Genomic DNA, 17,639 nt, shown 5'->3' on the forward strand with positions numbered 1-17,639 from the left:
GATAATTGAGGCTAGGGAGACCATGCGAAACCTGAGTTGTTTGATGTATTTGTTTAGACGACACAGGTCTAATATGGGTCTCAGACCTCCCTTCACCTTGGGGATGAGGAAGTACCTCGAATAGAACCCCTTCCTCCTTCTGCCTTGAGGGACCATTTCCACCGCTCCCAGTTGAGGAGTGTGTTGACCTCCTGCAAGAATTGTTGCTCATGAGAGGGGTCCCTGAAGAGGTACGGGGGTGGGAGGGTTGTTGGCGGGGGGTAAGATATAAATTGTAGGGTGTAGACCCGAAGGACTATCCCGAAGACCCAACGGTCTGACGTGATGTTTGCCCATTCAGCGTAGAAGGGCCTTAATCTGTCTAGGAAGGGGCGGGGTGGATCCAGGGGGGCGGTAGGGGTGCCACCCTCAGACGCACCATCAAAATTGCCTTTTCTGACTGCCTGACCCCTTGGGGGGGGCCCTGCTTGGGGGCTGAGGATGAGCTAGGGGGCTGATTTCACCTTCTAAACCCCTTATTTCTATCCCTGCTCCTGTAGGATTGTAAGGGCCTAGGCAGAGGCCTTGGTTGCTGCTGTATCTGGGCCCATGACTATCTCCTGGAAGCTTGGGGCCATGTACAGGCTGAGGGAGCGAACTGTGGCCCTGGAGTCCTTAAGACCGTGCAGCTTTGCATCGGTCCGATCCAAAAACAGGCCTGACCCATCAAAGGGGAGGTCCTGAATGTACTGCTGCACCTCTTGCAACAGCCCCGAGGATTGCAGCCACAAGCATCGTCTCATGGCGATGGTAGAGGCCATGGCCCTACCCGCCGAGTCTGCAGCATCACTGGACGTCTGTAGCACCCGCACTAGCTGCTGTGATTCCTTCATCCAGGACAGAGGCGAAGTCTGCGGCCTGGTCCTGGGGCAGGTCCTCAGCAAACTGTCTGAGGGAGTCCCACGAATTAAAATTATACCTGACCAATAAGGCCTGGTGATTGGCAATCCTGAACTGCAGGGCTGCCGTCAAATAAACCTTCCTCCCAAACAAATCTAGTTTTTTGTTGTCCTTTTTTTTGGGAGTGGACCCTGGTTGACCTTGCCTGTCCCCTGGTTGGCCGCATCAATTACCAGGGTTCCCAGGGCCAGGTGGGTGAATAGATACTCGAACCCCTTGGCCGGGACATAACATTTTTTCTCGGCCACCTTTGATGTAGGGGTGACCGAGGAGGGGGTCTGCCACAGGGCCTTGACAATTTTGAGGACCCTGTCATAGACTGGGAGAGCCACCCTTCCTGGGGCAGCTGCTGCCAGCACGTTGAAGAGGGTATCTTCGTTCTCCTCTAACTCTTTAACCTCCAACCCTAAGTTAGAGGCTACCTTCTTAAGCAGCTCCTGGTTTGACTTGAAATCTTCGTGGCGCTATGTGGTCCCTGGAGACTGCCTCGTCCGGGGAGGAGGAGGAGAATTGCCAAGATGCGACCTATGGCTGTTACCCCCTCCCCTTTGGCGGTGGGTGCACCTGTGGAGGGTCCTTCCATGAGGTTCAATTCCTCATCCGAGGAATGGTGTCTGCGGGCTTCATCCAGTGTGGGAGGTGCAGAGTGAACCCCCGAAGATAAGACAGACTGAGGCCCTGGTCCCATCTGGATGTCCCATGGGGCCCAATAAGGCCATTGCTGCGGCCATTGACCCTGTGGCCAACCAGAAGCTGGCTGTGCCACCAGCTGTGGCACCTCGTGGGGGTGTCGGCTATCCCTACAGCTGTCCCGACGACTGCCCCCCTTATGAGACCCTGAGCCACTGGAGCGGCGGGGCCGAGCCCTCCCTTGGTCCTTGGTGCTGCTCTGTGCTGGGGACCACCCCCTCGACGCCTCCAACTTGAAGGACAACAAGGACCGCCTCCGTCTCTGCGATCAGTTCTGGCGAAAGGCACGCTCTGAAGAGCTCGATGTACTTAAACGCCATCTCAGCACCGACCTACGGTGCCGTTTGCCCTTCAGTGATCAGGATCAGTGTTGCTTGGAGTTTCACTGTGCCGAGCCAGACTCCGGTGACTGGGTTCCACATCGGGGACTCCGCAGTGCCGGATCCTTTGAAGGCGACTGGGTTCTGCACCGCGTCGGTCCGGGCGAACTCATTGATGCTGGGGATCAGGAACTGTAGCTGTCCAGGTGCCACCTGGTGGACCTCGACTGGTGCCACCTTCTGGTCTGCGCTGCCTCCGGTGTTGGGGACTGACTTCATCCTGAGTCGACGCAGACCAGCTCAACGACGCCGACCTGGAGTGACTGCTAGGGGAGTGTCCTCGCTCTACCCCCGGTGGCTGTCCAGCGGGAGACCTTTCCACCCTTACCGGGGGTCTCCACTGCCCTTCAGGGGGACGCAGCGTGGGTTTGCCCCGGGACACTGGCCCCTTCCCCCTCGGCAGGGGGGGCAGGGTGGAGGTGGCGTAGACAAGGCCAGCAAGGCTCTTGCTGCCTGAAAAGCCTCCAGTGTCTATGGCACTGCAGGGGCACACTCCCAGGAGTCCAGGGAGGCTCCCTGCCCGGAGATACCGGCACCAGAGAAGACTCGATGGGCCATACTTGATGCCTCTCCACACTTGACCCTGCCCTTACCGGCGGCACGGGAGTGTCCGCTGTCCGTGCGCTGCCTCTTCTTCTTCGGCACCGGAGATGTCGCTCAGTGCTGAGTCGATGTCGGTGCCAGCGGTGCGCTCTGCACCAAGGATACGCTCGGTGCCAAGGTAGATCGGGACGGCTCAGACGCTGGGCGGAGCGCTGCCTCCATTAGCAGGGCTTTTAACCGAATTTCCCGGTCCTTCTGGGTCCGTGGTTTAAAAGCTCTGCATGTTTTACATTTGTCTTTCCTGTCCTCTTCCCCCAGGCACTTAAGGCACCGATCGTGGTGGTCGCTGAGCGGGAAAGCCTTCCTGCAGAAGGCACACGGCTTAAATCCAGGTGACCGAGGCATAGCCTGGCCACTCTAAGCCCCTCAGGGACTTCTAATCTAACTAAACTCAACACTACTTAATAAATACTTAAAACTAACTAAAGGACTACGAATAACAAAGAGCCCAAATAATGGGGAATGGTACTTGCAGAGAGCAAGGCTAGTTCCAGCAACCTTCATGGGTGGAAAGAAGGAAGTGAGGGGCCGTAGGGCCAGCAGTGCCTCATATACTGTGACATGTGCACGGGACTCCAGGGGCACCAGAACCGGCCCTATAGGATCTGCTAAGGGGAAAAAAGTTCCAGGAACTGTGCACGGTGGCGTTCACTCACCTATAGTGGAATGGACATGAGCAATCACTCGAAGAACAATCCATTCTCTTCTCTGTTTCTCCTGTATGATAGTACTGAATTGGTTCTTCTCTTGGCAGAGCAACTACTGTAGTAGTTCTGTCGAACTAGATTAGCAGATCTTGCATCTATACTGCTACCCAAATTTGGGGCTCAAATTTTGGTATAGTTACTTACACACTGGATTCAGTGGGAATTGAACATGCATAATTGAAGGCAGAATCTGACCCTAAGAGAGTGAATTTTTGTTACCTGGGGTTTTGCAAAAAAGAAAAATACTGTTTGCTCCTTAATTGACTGTTTAAACGAAGGACATCAAGGATTTGTTGTGTCAGTGTTGTCCCTATTAGGTCTCAAAGGTCAGTTTTGGGTTAGTCACTGGTCTTCCTCAAATTACGTGCATCTGCAAAAGACAAAACAAAACTCTGTCTTCTGTCTTCCAATACAGGCAGCAAAGAGATCACCTGGATGATGTTAGAAGCTGGAGCAGAGACTGATGTCGTGAACTCTGTGGGAAGGACAGCAGCTCAGATGGCTGCCTTTGTGGGTAAATTGAAATGATCTCCTAATTTTCACCAGGGCTATGAGATTATATGGTTTGGTGGATTAAATTGTTTTTTCTCGAAGGAACATTACTATACATTTCTGCATAAATTGATTAAAATCAGAGGATTAGATTTTAACCCATCTCCTAGTGAGTCAGCAGACAGTCAGATTTCATTCTCACCAATGTTAGAACGTATATGATCCTCCAGTCTGCTGAAATCTGCAAAGATAGTTGCTACTGTGCTAGAAGTGTAAATTACACTGGATCATCACTTTTTAAAACAATAAGACAGACTGGGAAGTGCTTCAAATGTCTGAAGTAAAGATATGTGTTTCAGCTTTAAGGTAATGTGTGCTAGTGTGAATAAACACTCCTCAGTCTGAAGGAGTGAGAACGGGGCTGTGAATCAGGTTCTAAGTTCTAATGTAGACCTTGCCATTGACTTGCTGTGGATGAGTCACTTCACGCTCTGCTCAATCTCCCCATCTAGAAAAGGGAAGTATTTACCAGCCTACCTATTAGGGGCGTTAGGAGAATTATCTAGTAAGTAGTATTTATCTAATGGGTACAGCAGGATACTGAAGACCTGAGATCTGTTTCCAACTCTTCTATTGATTTGCTGTGTGACTTCAGGTGAAGCACAAAGCCAATTTGTGCCTCTGTTTTTCCATCTGTAAAATGAAGATCCTTGTGCAAAGTGCTTTGAGATATTTATATAGCACTTATCATTCAAGTATAAAGTGTTAATATAGCACCTTTTCTCCTTCCAACCAAAAGAAGATATGTGATTAAGACTTGCTCTAATATGTCCAGTTACCTGTTCCTTTCTCCTGAATCAACAGTGCTGTAAATCCTGAGATTGTTAGGATGACGTCCAGTTCCAATGACCTACTTCTCATCTCTTCTCTTCTTAATCCAACCTTGGGAACTTTACTAATGTATCTTAGGCTGGGGAAAGATCCCTCCTCCCCTATTTACATCCTGTGCATCCTGTAGACCAGAGGCGCTCAAACTGGAGGGGTGCGGAATGCAATGTGGAGGGGTCTGAGACGTTTTAGGGGAAAAAGAAAAACTTACTGTGCACATTTAACCCCACACCTGCAAATAACTAGTGAAGCTGATTCCTCCAGACATATCTGGTCCTCAGACGGCGCTGTGCATTTGACTCTACATGGTGCTGTGCATTTTGATGGATTTCTGTTAAGCTTGCATAGCGTTATACAAAGTTACCATATGAACGTTAATCCGTTTGCTGTGACACAGTGCACGTATTTAATTGTAAGCATAGACTACAATCACAGTTTTGCTTTTACTCTTATTACAATGGAACATTGGCTCATTCGTGTAACAAAAAAATTCAAGTGAAAAAAAAAGAAGGCAGAACTGATTTAAGTGAAGCACCGCCACTAGATATATCAGTGTATGTACTTTGTGTGGTGGAGGAAAAAGGGGGCATAAACTACTACACACACAAACACAATGGGGTGTGATCAAATAAATTTGAGAATCACTGCAATAGACAACGCTATGACCTACTTTTGTGAATGGAATACTCTCTTAAAATAAATAGCAGGAAGCCAGAGAGCATCTCTTGAAAACTTGCTAATGCCAATATGGCAGACCCCTGTATATTTTTTTGAATAAGAAAATATGTGGGGTTATTGAAAGGAATACTGACTCCTCTTATTGCTTAATCTTAAATGCATTATTAAAGAATCTTGGGGAGAAGAAATTAGGGGGCTCCCCTTCTCAGCTCCTAAGCTGACATCTTAAATGTACTTGTTTACTGGCAAAAGGTAAAAATTGTGCTAGACCAGCTCCATTGAGGATTGGGAGGGAAGTAATAACTAAATTAAATTTTCACTCTTAATGGCTTTTTTTGCTCTTTTTTTTTTTTAGGTCAGCATGATTGTGTGACCATCATCAACAACTTCTTTCCACGGGAAAGGCTAGATTACTACACTAAACTACAAGGACTAGACAAAGAACCAAAACTACCCTTCAAGTTAGCTGGGCCTCTTCACAAAATTATTACTACTACAAACTTGCATCCTGTTAAGGTGCAGTAATGTGTACATTTTCTTTATTGGCATAGGACCAGATTCTGTAACTCTTGTGTTGAGAAGTATCTTACTGAAATCAAGGGGATTACTTGCAAAATAAGGTGATCTTTGACATGAGAAGGGGTGGCAGACTGACCCAAAATTAAGAATATTAAATCCTGAGACATCAAGCTAAATGGTATTGCAGTACTATGGCTTATATTTCATTCTCATGAAATTTAGTATGGTACAGGCAAGTCAGAAACTGAGTTCACATCTCTGGTCACAGAGGTTCATACGTCTGGAAATAAATACTTAAAGCTATTTTACATTTCCTTCATTCTGTTAGTGGAAACGTCAGGCAATGTTCAGTCTTAATGCTAACTCACTGTTCTTTCAATTAATGACAGAGCAGGTGTCTTACTACTACTTTTTCCCCTTTAATCACTATTTCATTGCAGTAATTTCTGCTGCTGTGACTTCTGAATATATGTGCAATAGACTTAAAATTATACCAATAGGTAAAAACATAAAAACGAAGCTGTAGCTTGTTGCTTATTTCTATGTGTAGTTCAAGAAATAAGTAGCCCTAAATTCCTACAGCTTGCCATTGAAAGTTAGCATTTGTCAACCATCACCAGTCTGATACACCATAGTTTTCATCTGCATTTAGAATAGGAAATAGTTCAGGTACCATTGTGGTATCTATGGCATGTGCAAGCAGGTAATTATGTACAGCATTATTTAGAGTAGCAATTTGGGCTCCTATCTTTGAAAGTGTTTTGTTCAATGTTATGAACAGTTTGTTTACTTCATTCTAGGCTTACTTTAGGTTAACTCTGTAGTGGTAAAACAATATCATAACAATGCCAACTCCTCATACATGTACCTCAGAGAGGGGGATGTTGGGCCAGGGTATTTGTTGAACTGCCCTCTCCCCCCATTATAGTGTTTTGAGGTAATGGTTACACTGTAAAAAGATCAGAAGCCCTACTACAGTTAGCTATTTTCAGCCATCTAACTTAACATGCTTTAACTCACATGCTTAAAGGAAAATAAAGTTTCTCATTAGATTAAACTCTCTTCACTGTTCCCTGTAGATTGTGTTGCTGGTCAAAGAGAATCCCCTACTGGCAGAAGTAGAAACACTGCTGAAAAGCTACAGGGTGTTGGATCTGATTTGTGAGAAATGCATGAAGCAGAAAGATATGAATGAAGTACTGGCTATTAAAATGCACTATATCAGTTGCATCTTCCAGAAATGTATTAGTTTTCTCAAAGAGCGAGAGGATAAACTGGATGGATTAATCAAAAGGTATGCATTTATCCAGAATTTAAAAGGAGAATGAAGGTTTACACATGAACTAATTTTATACATATGAAAAATAATGCCTCTGTTGGGATGAAATGGAGCTGTCACATTGGTTAGTTGAACTTTTTTGATTTAAAAACTACCAAGATTAAATTGCATTGTTTGAAAGACTTCAGGTTAGCATTGTCCAGGGGAGCCCAAACACTAATGCACAAGTAGTGGTTGCCTTTTGTACAGCACAAAGAAGGGTGCAATCATGGTCACTAAACATCCCATAGGGCGCAGGGCTGAGTGCGTTAGACTGGCTTGGCCATAGTCTGAATGCCATGAAGCACCGCTCTATGCCTGCTAGAGTCTATGCTGGGGAGTAAAGGGTGGGATTTTTAAAAACATCTAAGCAATTTAAGAACAAAGGTCCCATTTAAAACCAAAGGAATTTTTGGTTCGAAGCCAGTTGGCTTTTAAATCTTAGGCACTTTTGAAAACCTCACCTAAGTACTGACAGTCAGGCTAATTTGAGTTAGGTGCCTAACTTTCAATAATGTTGAGCATCTGGAGTTCCCACTAACTTCAGTGGATGTGCAGGTGCTTCCGAAAAATGGGTTATAAATGAAGTAACCTTTCTCTGAAATATTAAAATAAATACTGCAGTGATTCAAAAAATAAGAGGATAAATAAGGGAAAAGAGGAGATAAGATAGCTATAGTGAAGTCAGGACTATAATGTGGTATTACTAATAGAATTTTAAACAAGAACTGTACCTCCATGCCTTATATATAGATATATTTTAAACAAAGCAAAGCCTCTCTCATAAGCTGTATGTCTGGCATTGCTGATATAGGGCTACCTGCGGGGATTCTCTAGATAGTTGAAATACAGTGGGTCTATGTTTCCAAAACATGGCTGTAATTATTATTTTATACTTCAAAATTGTTGTGTATTTACATACAAAGAGCTTCATTTGCATTTTTAACTTCACTGTGACTTTGACACTACAGAAATTACTTTGACTTTGAATACTAACATAAAGTTGCAGTATGAGGAAGGAAGCCAGGGGGACAGCAGAATAAAGAACAGCCTGGACAATGCTTGTTAGTAAACACTAATCATTAGTTGCTAGTAGATTTTCATTTAACTTTTGCTTTAAAAATGTCAGTCTGTTAAAAGGCAGAGATACAGATGGTTTTCCTGTGTATCAAGAGAAGCTCATCAGAGAGTGCATTCGAAAGTTTCCTTACTGTGAAGCTACCCTGCTCCAGCAGCTAGTGAGAAGTATTGCTCCTGTTGAAATTGTAAGTGTCTCATTAAGCAAGTAAGTGCTATTTTATAAACAAAATATCCCAATATTCAATTGAATCTAAAATATCTTTGTGTCCTTTGACTTATGTCCTCTGATGCAAAAGTTTTGAATGTCCCTGAGGCATTAAAAAAAAAAATTGGGGTTCTAGGGAATTCTTCTGTAGCAAATACAGTACAACTTGTGACCCCCTGACAATTGGGTTTCCTCTAGTTTCCATTTCCCTACTGTGGCTTTGACTCTGTGGATCATTATTTATTATAAATCTTCACATCAGGAAAACTAGAGCAGAGTATTCTGATGCCAGCACTTCATATTTCTCTCCACTGGGGGGGACTCTCACTTTGTTTCTTCTTGTGAAACTCACCCCACAAATTCAGTGTTCTTAGGCAGCTAATAGTCTTATCCTGCACTTGTTACTTGGACGAAACAGCAAAGAGTGTAAGGATTGCAGGATTTCCTGGGACTTTTTTGCAGTCATTTCCAATGGACCAGAAGTGGATGGCAATATGTGATGGTAACTTGGAGGAAAAGCACCTTTTTGAAGCTGCCTTTACCAGCAGAAGAAACAAAATGAAACAGTTCTTGGTGTCCAGTGCCATGGATGCCTAGTAAGAAAACTAACTTTACATCTTCCCATATGTGTCTGATAAGGAGACTCTTTAAAGAGTATTTTAATGGGCTCAGAATAAATCTTGTACAAGAGACTTAGTTTTTTTGGAGGAAAGCACATCAGCGCCTGTTTCTGAAAGCTATGCAGTACATGTGTTAAGACTAGTATGATCAATTTTGTGACACAACTGTAATACACTTTAATGAATTAGAAATAGCCTCCATCTTACAAGGATCTGATAAATTAGACTGTTGTGCAGTTTAATTCCTGCAGTAGTAATCCACACCATTTTTCTAGATCAGAACAAAATGCAGCACAATGATCTGAGTTTTCAAACCCTGCCTTAAACTGTTTAAGGCATGCATACAGTAAACATTTTTTTTTCTGTTCCTGGCAATTTCCTCTTCCCCTACCACTTCCAGTGAAATAACACTGTTTTGTTGCACAGTCTTTGGTTCTTTTCAGTGTACCTATAAAGCTGTACAAGAATCTGTGCTATCAATTATATTTGTCCAGGAGTACTTGACCTTAGACATGCACAATTATGCACATTTAGTATGAGAAAAACAGCCTTTTGTGTAGCAATTACCATCTTGCATTTTCTCAGATGATTTCATGGTTTTAGATTTAGTTCTGAACTGGAACAACTTGTTTGGTTTACCTCCCCACACCTCAATGTTAGCGTCATTCCAACAAGGGGTTCTTAACACTTTAATAAAGTTACCAAAGTAGCATATAGCAATGGCTACTGTAGTTTATGAAGGAGAATGATGTCTGCAAATTATATTTGGTATTTTAAAGATTCCAAGTTGCAAATATTCAGTCTGGGAATATTTGAATACATGGAACACTCCAGTACATCAGTGCCAACACAGAGAAACCTCTCTCTATGTGCCAGTACAGATACTAGTGCGCACAATCCTGCTGCATATTATTTACAAACTGCCAACAGTATGTGAAAAGAACATCACACAGTATAGTTCATTAATTCCACCAACAAATACATTAAAAGGATGTTTTAATTATGACAAAACAACAAAAGCAATGGAACATTCCATATGTGTTCTGATATCAAGACACATGGCCATATCTATGAAATAAAATAAATGGTGCCCCATTATGCAGAGGTACTGGAAAATCTGAAATATGTTTCACCAGCTGCCACAAATGGGAGTGGGCACAACAAAAAATGTATATATTAATTTCTGCACCATTAGATGCAGGGACAATATCCATCGTTTCCAAATGGGGAAGGAACCTCAGTACGGAAAGACGTTCTCTTCTAAAGTTTCTTCAAGGATACCACAGGCAATAGCATATAATGAGCGTTTAAAAAGAATCCAGGGGAAGAAGCTTTTTGTTTATAGGCTTGCAAAGGATACTTTGTAGTAAGTGCAGCGGCTACAGTAAGAGAATATTCAGTGTGACAATAAGAAGCTGCTTGTGCTCCACCTAAATCCACACTTAATGCTAAAGTGGTACTAGTGGTTACACCTTTTAATCTGTAAATATGCTTCATCAGAAGCATAGATGCTGCTGTTTATGTAGTGTTAACCTTTAGTGCCAGTTCTGTGCTAGGCTAATGGTGTGCGCGGCTCTCTTTTGAAGTCATTAGAAGTTGTGCATGTGTAGCCAAGGGTAGAATTTGGCCCCTTGTATCATTGACTCACTGGATCAGGTATGATATTTTGCAAACTACTATAAAAGTTCTGAAATCCTGGCCATCTGTGTTTTTCTGCTGATCAAATCTGGAATGGTGAAGGAGGATTTTGCACATCCAGTACTTTCTAAAGTGCTGGCAGCATGAGAATGTGGGTTTAAATATTTAATTCTAAACTAATTAACCTGAAACTGTTCAACCTTCTTAAAAAGCTGCAGACTAAACAAACTTAAGCTACAGCTGTTTGTGTAAGTGTAATGAATGATAGTAGTGGAGGATCCTGCCTTACAGCTGGGTTCACAATGATTAGTTTTCTGTTCCTGTTGCTACAACAGAAACCTCTTCAGTGAAAATGCAGAGCCACCAGGCATCTTGCTCTTAAGTTACTGATTGCCGAAACTTTTTGTTAATATACGTGTCCTATTTCTACAGTCTTTAAATGATGATTTTCCTCCTCCTCATTGCCCACCCCTTTTCTCTTCCCTCAGGGTTCTGATCCTACTGCTTTCTCTGTACTTACACAAGCTATTACTGGCCAAGTGGGCTTTGTAGATGCTGAATTCTGCACAACCTGTGGGGAAAAGGGAGCAGACAAAAGATGTTCAGTATGTAAATTGGTAAGAAACTGTAGTTGGAGTTTAAAAAATGTAATGCCACTGGAAGTTGAAGCTAAACAAATTCAGACTGGAAATAAGGCACAATTTTTAATGGTGAGACTGACTAACCATTGGAACAATTTATCACGGGTCAGGGTGGATTCTTCATTAGTGACAATTTTTAAATCAAGATGGGATGTTTTTCTAAAAAATGCTCTTGAAATTATTTTGGGGAAGTTCTATGGTGTGTGCTCTCCAGGAGGTCAGACTAGATGATCACAATGTTCCTTCTTGGCCTTGTAATCTGTGAATGTATTACTGCCAGTCTGGAAAAGGGAGGTTACTTACCAGGAACTGTAGCTCTTGAGAAATGCCCCTGTACGTTCAGACTCATGAGGTACAAGGCACCTACTTGTGGTGCAGGTATCTTGACTCCAAGAAGTAGGAATATTTAAAGTCCCTAATAACAGTGTGTGGGTTAGAGGATGGGATTACCATATATTGTGGACTTTCTAAATTAATTACAGTCGAACAGTAGTTTCCTTTTGAGATAATGTACAGAACACCCACATTGTATGACCTTATTAACTGTTCAAAATTGTAGTTTCGAAGAAGTAATCTTAGGGTACATAATACATTGTTCCACTATCCTTATTAAATGTGTAGCTTTATCTCCCTATAAAGTTAAATTATTGTACTGCCCTACTATATGAAGGTGAAGTAATGGCTCTGGAAACTTTCAGGTTATTTATTGTGACCAGAACTGCCAGAAAATGCACTGGTTTACCCACAAAAAAGTTTGTAAGATGCTGAAGGAAGTTCATGAGAAGCAAGAGCTAGAAGCAGCCAAAGAAAAACGGAGACAAGAGAACAAGCAAAAGAAAGGTTAGGATCTACAGTTTGCTAACTGAGATTAATCCTGCACTAACACATTCTGCTACAAGACGCAATAATAAATTCTATTACTGCATGTATTAAGTGAGGTTTAAGAGACTGTCTTGTTTGGTAGAAAAAAATGCCAGTAATTGTTGGAATGCTTGACTTTTTATTTGTGAATGCATAACTTTATATACACTGCATTAACAAAAATACACATGATTCTTGAGTACAATAGGCCATCAGGAATTCTGATTTTGCTGTTTCAAAATCCTAAAGTTCTGATTAAAAAAAGCTGAAATCCTAAAGTTCTCACCCTACTTCACTGTATAATTGGAAAACCAAGTGACAAGTTGAATAATAAAAACCAAAACAAACACCCTCACATATTAACCCACTGTCCAAAAAGTTAATTCAGAAGTTAATTCTTTGTTTTATTGTGGGGATGGGGAGAGGAACAAGGAGCTCTTGTGTGAGTTTGTGTGGGGGTTGCTATTTAGTTATTTTGGTTCTTTTTTCTTACAACCTCTAACAAAATGACACACTCTGAAGATCCTAACACCTTTCCTCCAAAACAGTGTTTCTGCATGTAAGTCAAAGGAAAGTCCCTGATGAAGTAGCATATATGCTCTTTCTCACTTCCTATCCCTTAAGCCCCCTCTTTTTTATTATTACTAATTTATATGTTTTAACTTTATTGTAGGCAGTTACAAAATACAGGAGCCATGTCATGCTTGCCTTACTCACAGGAGAGGTAGTTCTCCTCAGTTAGACACTGAAAATACTATTGCAGAGCAGTTATTAGTATATTAGGAAGTTGTAAACAACTCTACCTGGTGACTCTCTCATGTAAAACTTAAGAACCCAAAATGGGCTTTTTTGATCAATCTGACCCCTAAGTAGACTTTCAATTCCCTTTTTAAATTAGGGTCTCTAATGCCCCACTACTTAATTTGGACAAGCCAAATATATTTATGCTTTTCCTCAAAACTCCTTTTGGAAAGTATAACAGCTAGCTCCTTTCTGCCTGGTCAAACAATAAAGGTCAAGATAGTTTACTTCAACCAACCTTTATGACATTCAGCTTGATTCTTAATAGACAGAGGTTCTCTGTTCTAACAAACAACCTCTTATGCAAATCTGCATTTGCCAATTTTCTCACAAAACCTCCTTAGCTCTTTAAGTCAGAGAATTTTTTTCTTGGAGTCAGCAAGTCATACTCTGGTTTCTCATTCCTTGAAATACCACTTTGAAGTGTATAGAGGGTATTGCATTAGAGTAAGTTTGAAATTAAAGTTTGATTGGAGTAGGGCGCTAAATTAACCTATTCACCTAGTATCCTCAGAGCATATGCCAATTCCTAGTCATAATGGAGACAAAATTCATTACTAAAGAGAGAATGTCATGGGAAGGTTTGTCTGAGTGCAGTTACGTTGGAAACAACCCTAGATACCTAACATCTCCCTAGGCAGAACTCCATTGTCTGAGATAATTTAATGAAGCCCTTCTTCCTTATTACTTTTCCAAGAATAAATATTAGGAAACTTGTTGATAGCAGTAACAAGGTGAAAAAACTTCTCCGTGAAACAAAGTACCTGCCAAATTCAGCCTTAAGAATAGCAGTATCTGCTTCTTGTGTGGGTGTTTCAGAGGTCTGTTGATGATAGGATTTGTGAAATGTGTCTGTCTTTTGTTTTTCTTAGATGAAGCACAAGCAGCTGATCTTAGTTCCACAAGTGAGGAACAGTTAGACCCTCACCCAGAAGCTACCAAAGAAGTGGGCCCAAATCATGCAGTTGATAGAACAGAGGAAAGTGTGCTTGACAAGGACCCAGTGGCCCCACCAGATCATCCTGACAACCTGTCTGAAAGTGAGACTAGGTTAGCTGACATTGCTTTGCAAAAAGTTCAAGAATCTGAAGAGTAAGATGATGGTGGGCAAGGGACAAGTTTTTTGGCTGAACCCTGTACTTCTAAGTTGAATATGTTTATAGCCCTGCATAGCATATGCAAAACTCCTGTGAGATAGCATATGGTTTTTCCTGGGTTAAGAAAGAGGCCAGTATAATCACATACTTTAGATTCTATCATGGGTTGTCAAGACAAGTAATTTATCCTCTGGTCAATACTGTATTTACATATATCCCTCTGTTTGTATCTACAGGAAGTGTAGTAAACCTATGAATATCTGTGGAAAATGAGCCACTTGCTAATAAAGTGGGAAAACATTAAAATCATGTGGGTTATCCTTGTTTTCAAAAATTAAAAACCTACATATAGTTAACGATTTTTCTCCATGTGCAATAAGTGAAGCTGAGAGAGGCTTATGGAGTTTAACAGTTAAATTGCTTTACAACGCTTCACAACATCTACTTTTTTGAGAATCTTCATCTGATTTCTGAAAACTTCACTGTTCTTTACTGTGATTAATTAGTTTCTGCTATTGGTGCACAGCAATATATAATTTGTCTGTTTTGTGACAATTTTCATTAAATGATACTGCTGATCCAGATGTCTCAAGTTGATTATGAAATGCATCTTTCAAATAAATTACTTGATCAGAGAGACAATATAGGTGATGTGGTATCTTTTATTGGACCAGCTTCTGTTGGTGGAAGGGACAAGCTTTTGAGCTTCACAGAGGTTTTCTTTGGGTCTAGAGAAGGTAACCAGTGTGTCCAGGCTAAATACATGGTGGAGCAGATTAAGCATAAGTGGTTCACACATGCATCACAGAGTTTGTATATCAATTGCTTTTTAATTAATGACAAAAAAAGCTTTGTTAACCCAGAAATTTTAAAGTTGCCAGGTGATAGCTCGTGCCTTTCCAGAATGTCAAGTTCAGCAAAACTCAAACTTCTGAATCCTGGGAAATTCAGAGGTAAGGTAAATACCCACACAATCTTCACCCTGCCCCCTTGGATTTCTCAGTGCCTACAGCAAGTTCCAGCTGTGTTAGGTATAGATGTATTGAATGGTGGAGGAATAAGATGGAGCAGGCTGGATGAGCTGTGATTATGATGTGAGGAATCCTGTGTCTGAGTTTCCCCCCATGTGTGTTATCAAAGGAAAGAGGTGCATGTATAACTTGAAGTTCCAGTCTGAATTGTGTAGGTTATGCCAGTAGCAGGGCACTGGGGTCTTCTTGCCATAGGTATTGTCAGTAGTAAAGTATGATATGAGAGCAATCTTGGGGATTTCATGAGGGGAAGGAGAAAGCTTAGGTTTAGGTGGTATCCTAAGTGCAAAGAGGTTGTAAAAAGGTATGAAATGGCAGTAAAATTTGACAAGTGTGGGGCTCTGTCAGGGCAGTAGTCTGTGTTTGTGAGGAAGGCAAGTGCAGGTAGTGCCTGTCCATTACAGTGAAAAAGCAGAGTGGGGGGTATATGTGTGTTATGAGTGTATTGGGGCATCTTTTAAAAAGGGAAGAGTTAGGGTTGCCTGGGCATTTACGACTCTGTATTTCCTAGTTTTCAGAAGTTTTGAGTTTGGCTGATCTTGATGATCTGGAGGAGCACAAGCTATCATCTGGCTAAGAGGGACAGGGCTTCCTCAATTCTAGCTCATGTGGTAGGGTAGAGATTGAGCCCAGACCCATCTCCCCATAAGGTATGCCCCCTGAACTTGGCTCAGGGGAGGGGGGGGAGGGTCAGACCTGCATAACCAGGGATCCCCCCCAGATCCCAGTGCACACAAGGGGGCAGGGATCAGACAGCCCCAGAGAGGGAAGCCCCCCCATATCTGTTATAAGGGGTGTAGCAAAAGGGGTTCAGACCCCCTTAAAGAGGCAGGCAGTCAGTCCCCAGATCCTGGCATACACACATGGGGGGGGAGAGGGGGCAGTGTGGCTCAGACATGCACTATGGGCAGGGACAGCCCAGCTCACGTGGGGGAGGGGAGATAGAGGCCCAGATGCCCCAAATCCTGGCACCTGAAAGAAAGGGAGAGTGTGTGGCACCCCTGCCCCAATTCTCACCCAGCTTCCCTGTCACTCACCCATGTGTTCCTCACCTGAGCCCCCTCAACCCTTCTTTTTTCCCTAGTGCCCCAAATCCCTGACTCGTTTTCCCCCACTACTTCACTCCTTAAATACTCTTCACTCTCCAGGCCAGCAAGCATTCTCATTCTATTTTTTTTACAAAAAAATACTTTGATTACATTGTCAAAATAAAGTAACCCTGACAGACACAGATTTTAGCAGTATGCCATCCAGCCTTTTTCCAAATTTCTGCCCAAGGTGGGACTGTAACTGACACTGGCAGGGTGGATCAGGTTCAAAGGACTACTGCTTATCCCCTTGAGCTATGCAGCTGAGGTGAAACTTTGAAGGCTAACAATTCTGTTAACTACTCTGTCCATGCATGCTCAGTGTAATTTCTTAAATGCATCTGCGTGGAGGCTTGTGATGCACTAGATGGGAGAAGATATATCTTTTTGAAATAACCTTTTAATTTGATCTCCCCCAAGGGCTGCTGGGTGCCATGCACTCCATTGGGTAACCCTGATGCAGTGATCTCAGCACTCGTTTGACCTCTCTGGGGAGGGGAAGAGTGGAAAAAAGTTGCCAGAATCTCTCAACTGTAAGAAATGCTGGGTTTGGAGGGGGTTGTTGCTTTGGGGGGGAGGGGGAGGACGGTATCTTGGGAAACCACGGGTCAAAAGGCCCAACACTTGAACCATTAATAGAGCCCTGCACCACTATGAGGCACACCACATTTTAAGGCACTCCGAGCAACTGTGTAGACTTTAGATGAAGCATGGCATAAACAGAAACCTGGTGTTTAGCAGAGCGGTACACTTAAAGTTCTAATGGGTGCACAGCTGCCCTGATGCTATCTATGATGTATTTCTTCTGTGACTCATGAGGACTTTAGTCTCCAGGGCTGGAAAAATGAGAGACTACTACTTAGGGTACGTCTTCACTGACAGTGGCAAATTTGCCGCCGTCAGATCGATCTATCCGGATCGATTGAGTGGTTAGTGAAGACCGCTCAATCAATTCGGAAGTCGACTTGTTAAAACCACCCCCTCAAGTGGCGCAGCACAGTGACGATGCCGCTTACAACGGAAGTTAAGAAGTCGACGGGAGTACGCAAGCTACTCTGTGTACCTTGCGTAACTCCTGTTGACTGTTGCCGAATTTGAAGGTAAGTGTAGACCAGGCCTTAGAGTGGGCATTTCAAAGGAGTCTGAAGGAGGCCCAAATTCTATTCAGTTTAAATGGGCTCATCTGAAAATCCCAATCTTTGATTCCTGCTAACTGGCCTTTAAATTGAATGCAATGATTACTATGGAACTTTTTACAACCCATAACACAATTTTGCCTTTCAATCTCTGCCAGCCAAACTTTCTTCCTGCTTTGGCCTAGTCTCATTGAAAAGTCCTACAATTGGGAAAGCACTGAGGTGGG

At 42.8% G+C, this 17,639-nt stretch overlaps 1 protein-coding gene across 2 annotated transcripts in view; it reads left to right on the top strand.

The window, feature by feature from the left end:
* ANKMY2 (ankyrin repeat and MYND domain containing 2) overlaps positions 1-14,801 on the top strand; it is a 30,462-nt gene extending 15,661 nt beyond the window's left edge. For both annotated transcript variants that reach the window (XM_067562105.1, XM_067562106.1), the window contains 7 exons: positions 3,735-3,833; positions 5,733-5,893; positions 6,976-7,190; positions 8,344-8,479; positions 11,246-11,374; positions 12,097-12,238; positions 13,933-14,801. In XM_067562105.1, the coding sequence (XP_067418206.1) occupies positions 3,735-3,833; positions 5,733-5,893; positions 6,976-7,190; positions 8,344-8,479; positions 11,246-11,374; positions 12,097-12,238; positions 13,933-14,156 (1,106 nt within the window). In that variant the 3' untranslated portion in view covers positions 14,157-14,801. The remainder of the gene's footprint in view (positions 1-3,734; positions 3,834-5,732; positions 5,894-6,975; positions 7,191-8,343; positions 8,480-11,245; positions 11,375-12,096; positions 12,239-13,932) is intronic.
* Positions 14,802-17,639: the final 2,838 nt, after the last annotated feature.

Source organism: Emydura macquarii, unplaced genomic scaffold (assembly GCF_026122565.2).
Source record: "Emydura macquarii macquarii isolate MOO-44397 ecotype Brisbane River unplaced genomic scaffold, CSIRO-AGI_Emac_v2 contig_2422, whole genome shotgun sequence".
In the NCBI taxonomy this organism is placed as follows: domain Eukaryota; kingdom Metazoa; phylum Chordata; order Testudines; family Chelidae; genus Emydura; species Emydura macquarii.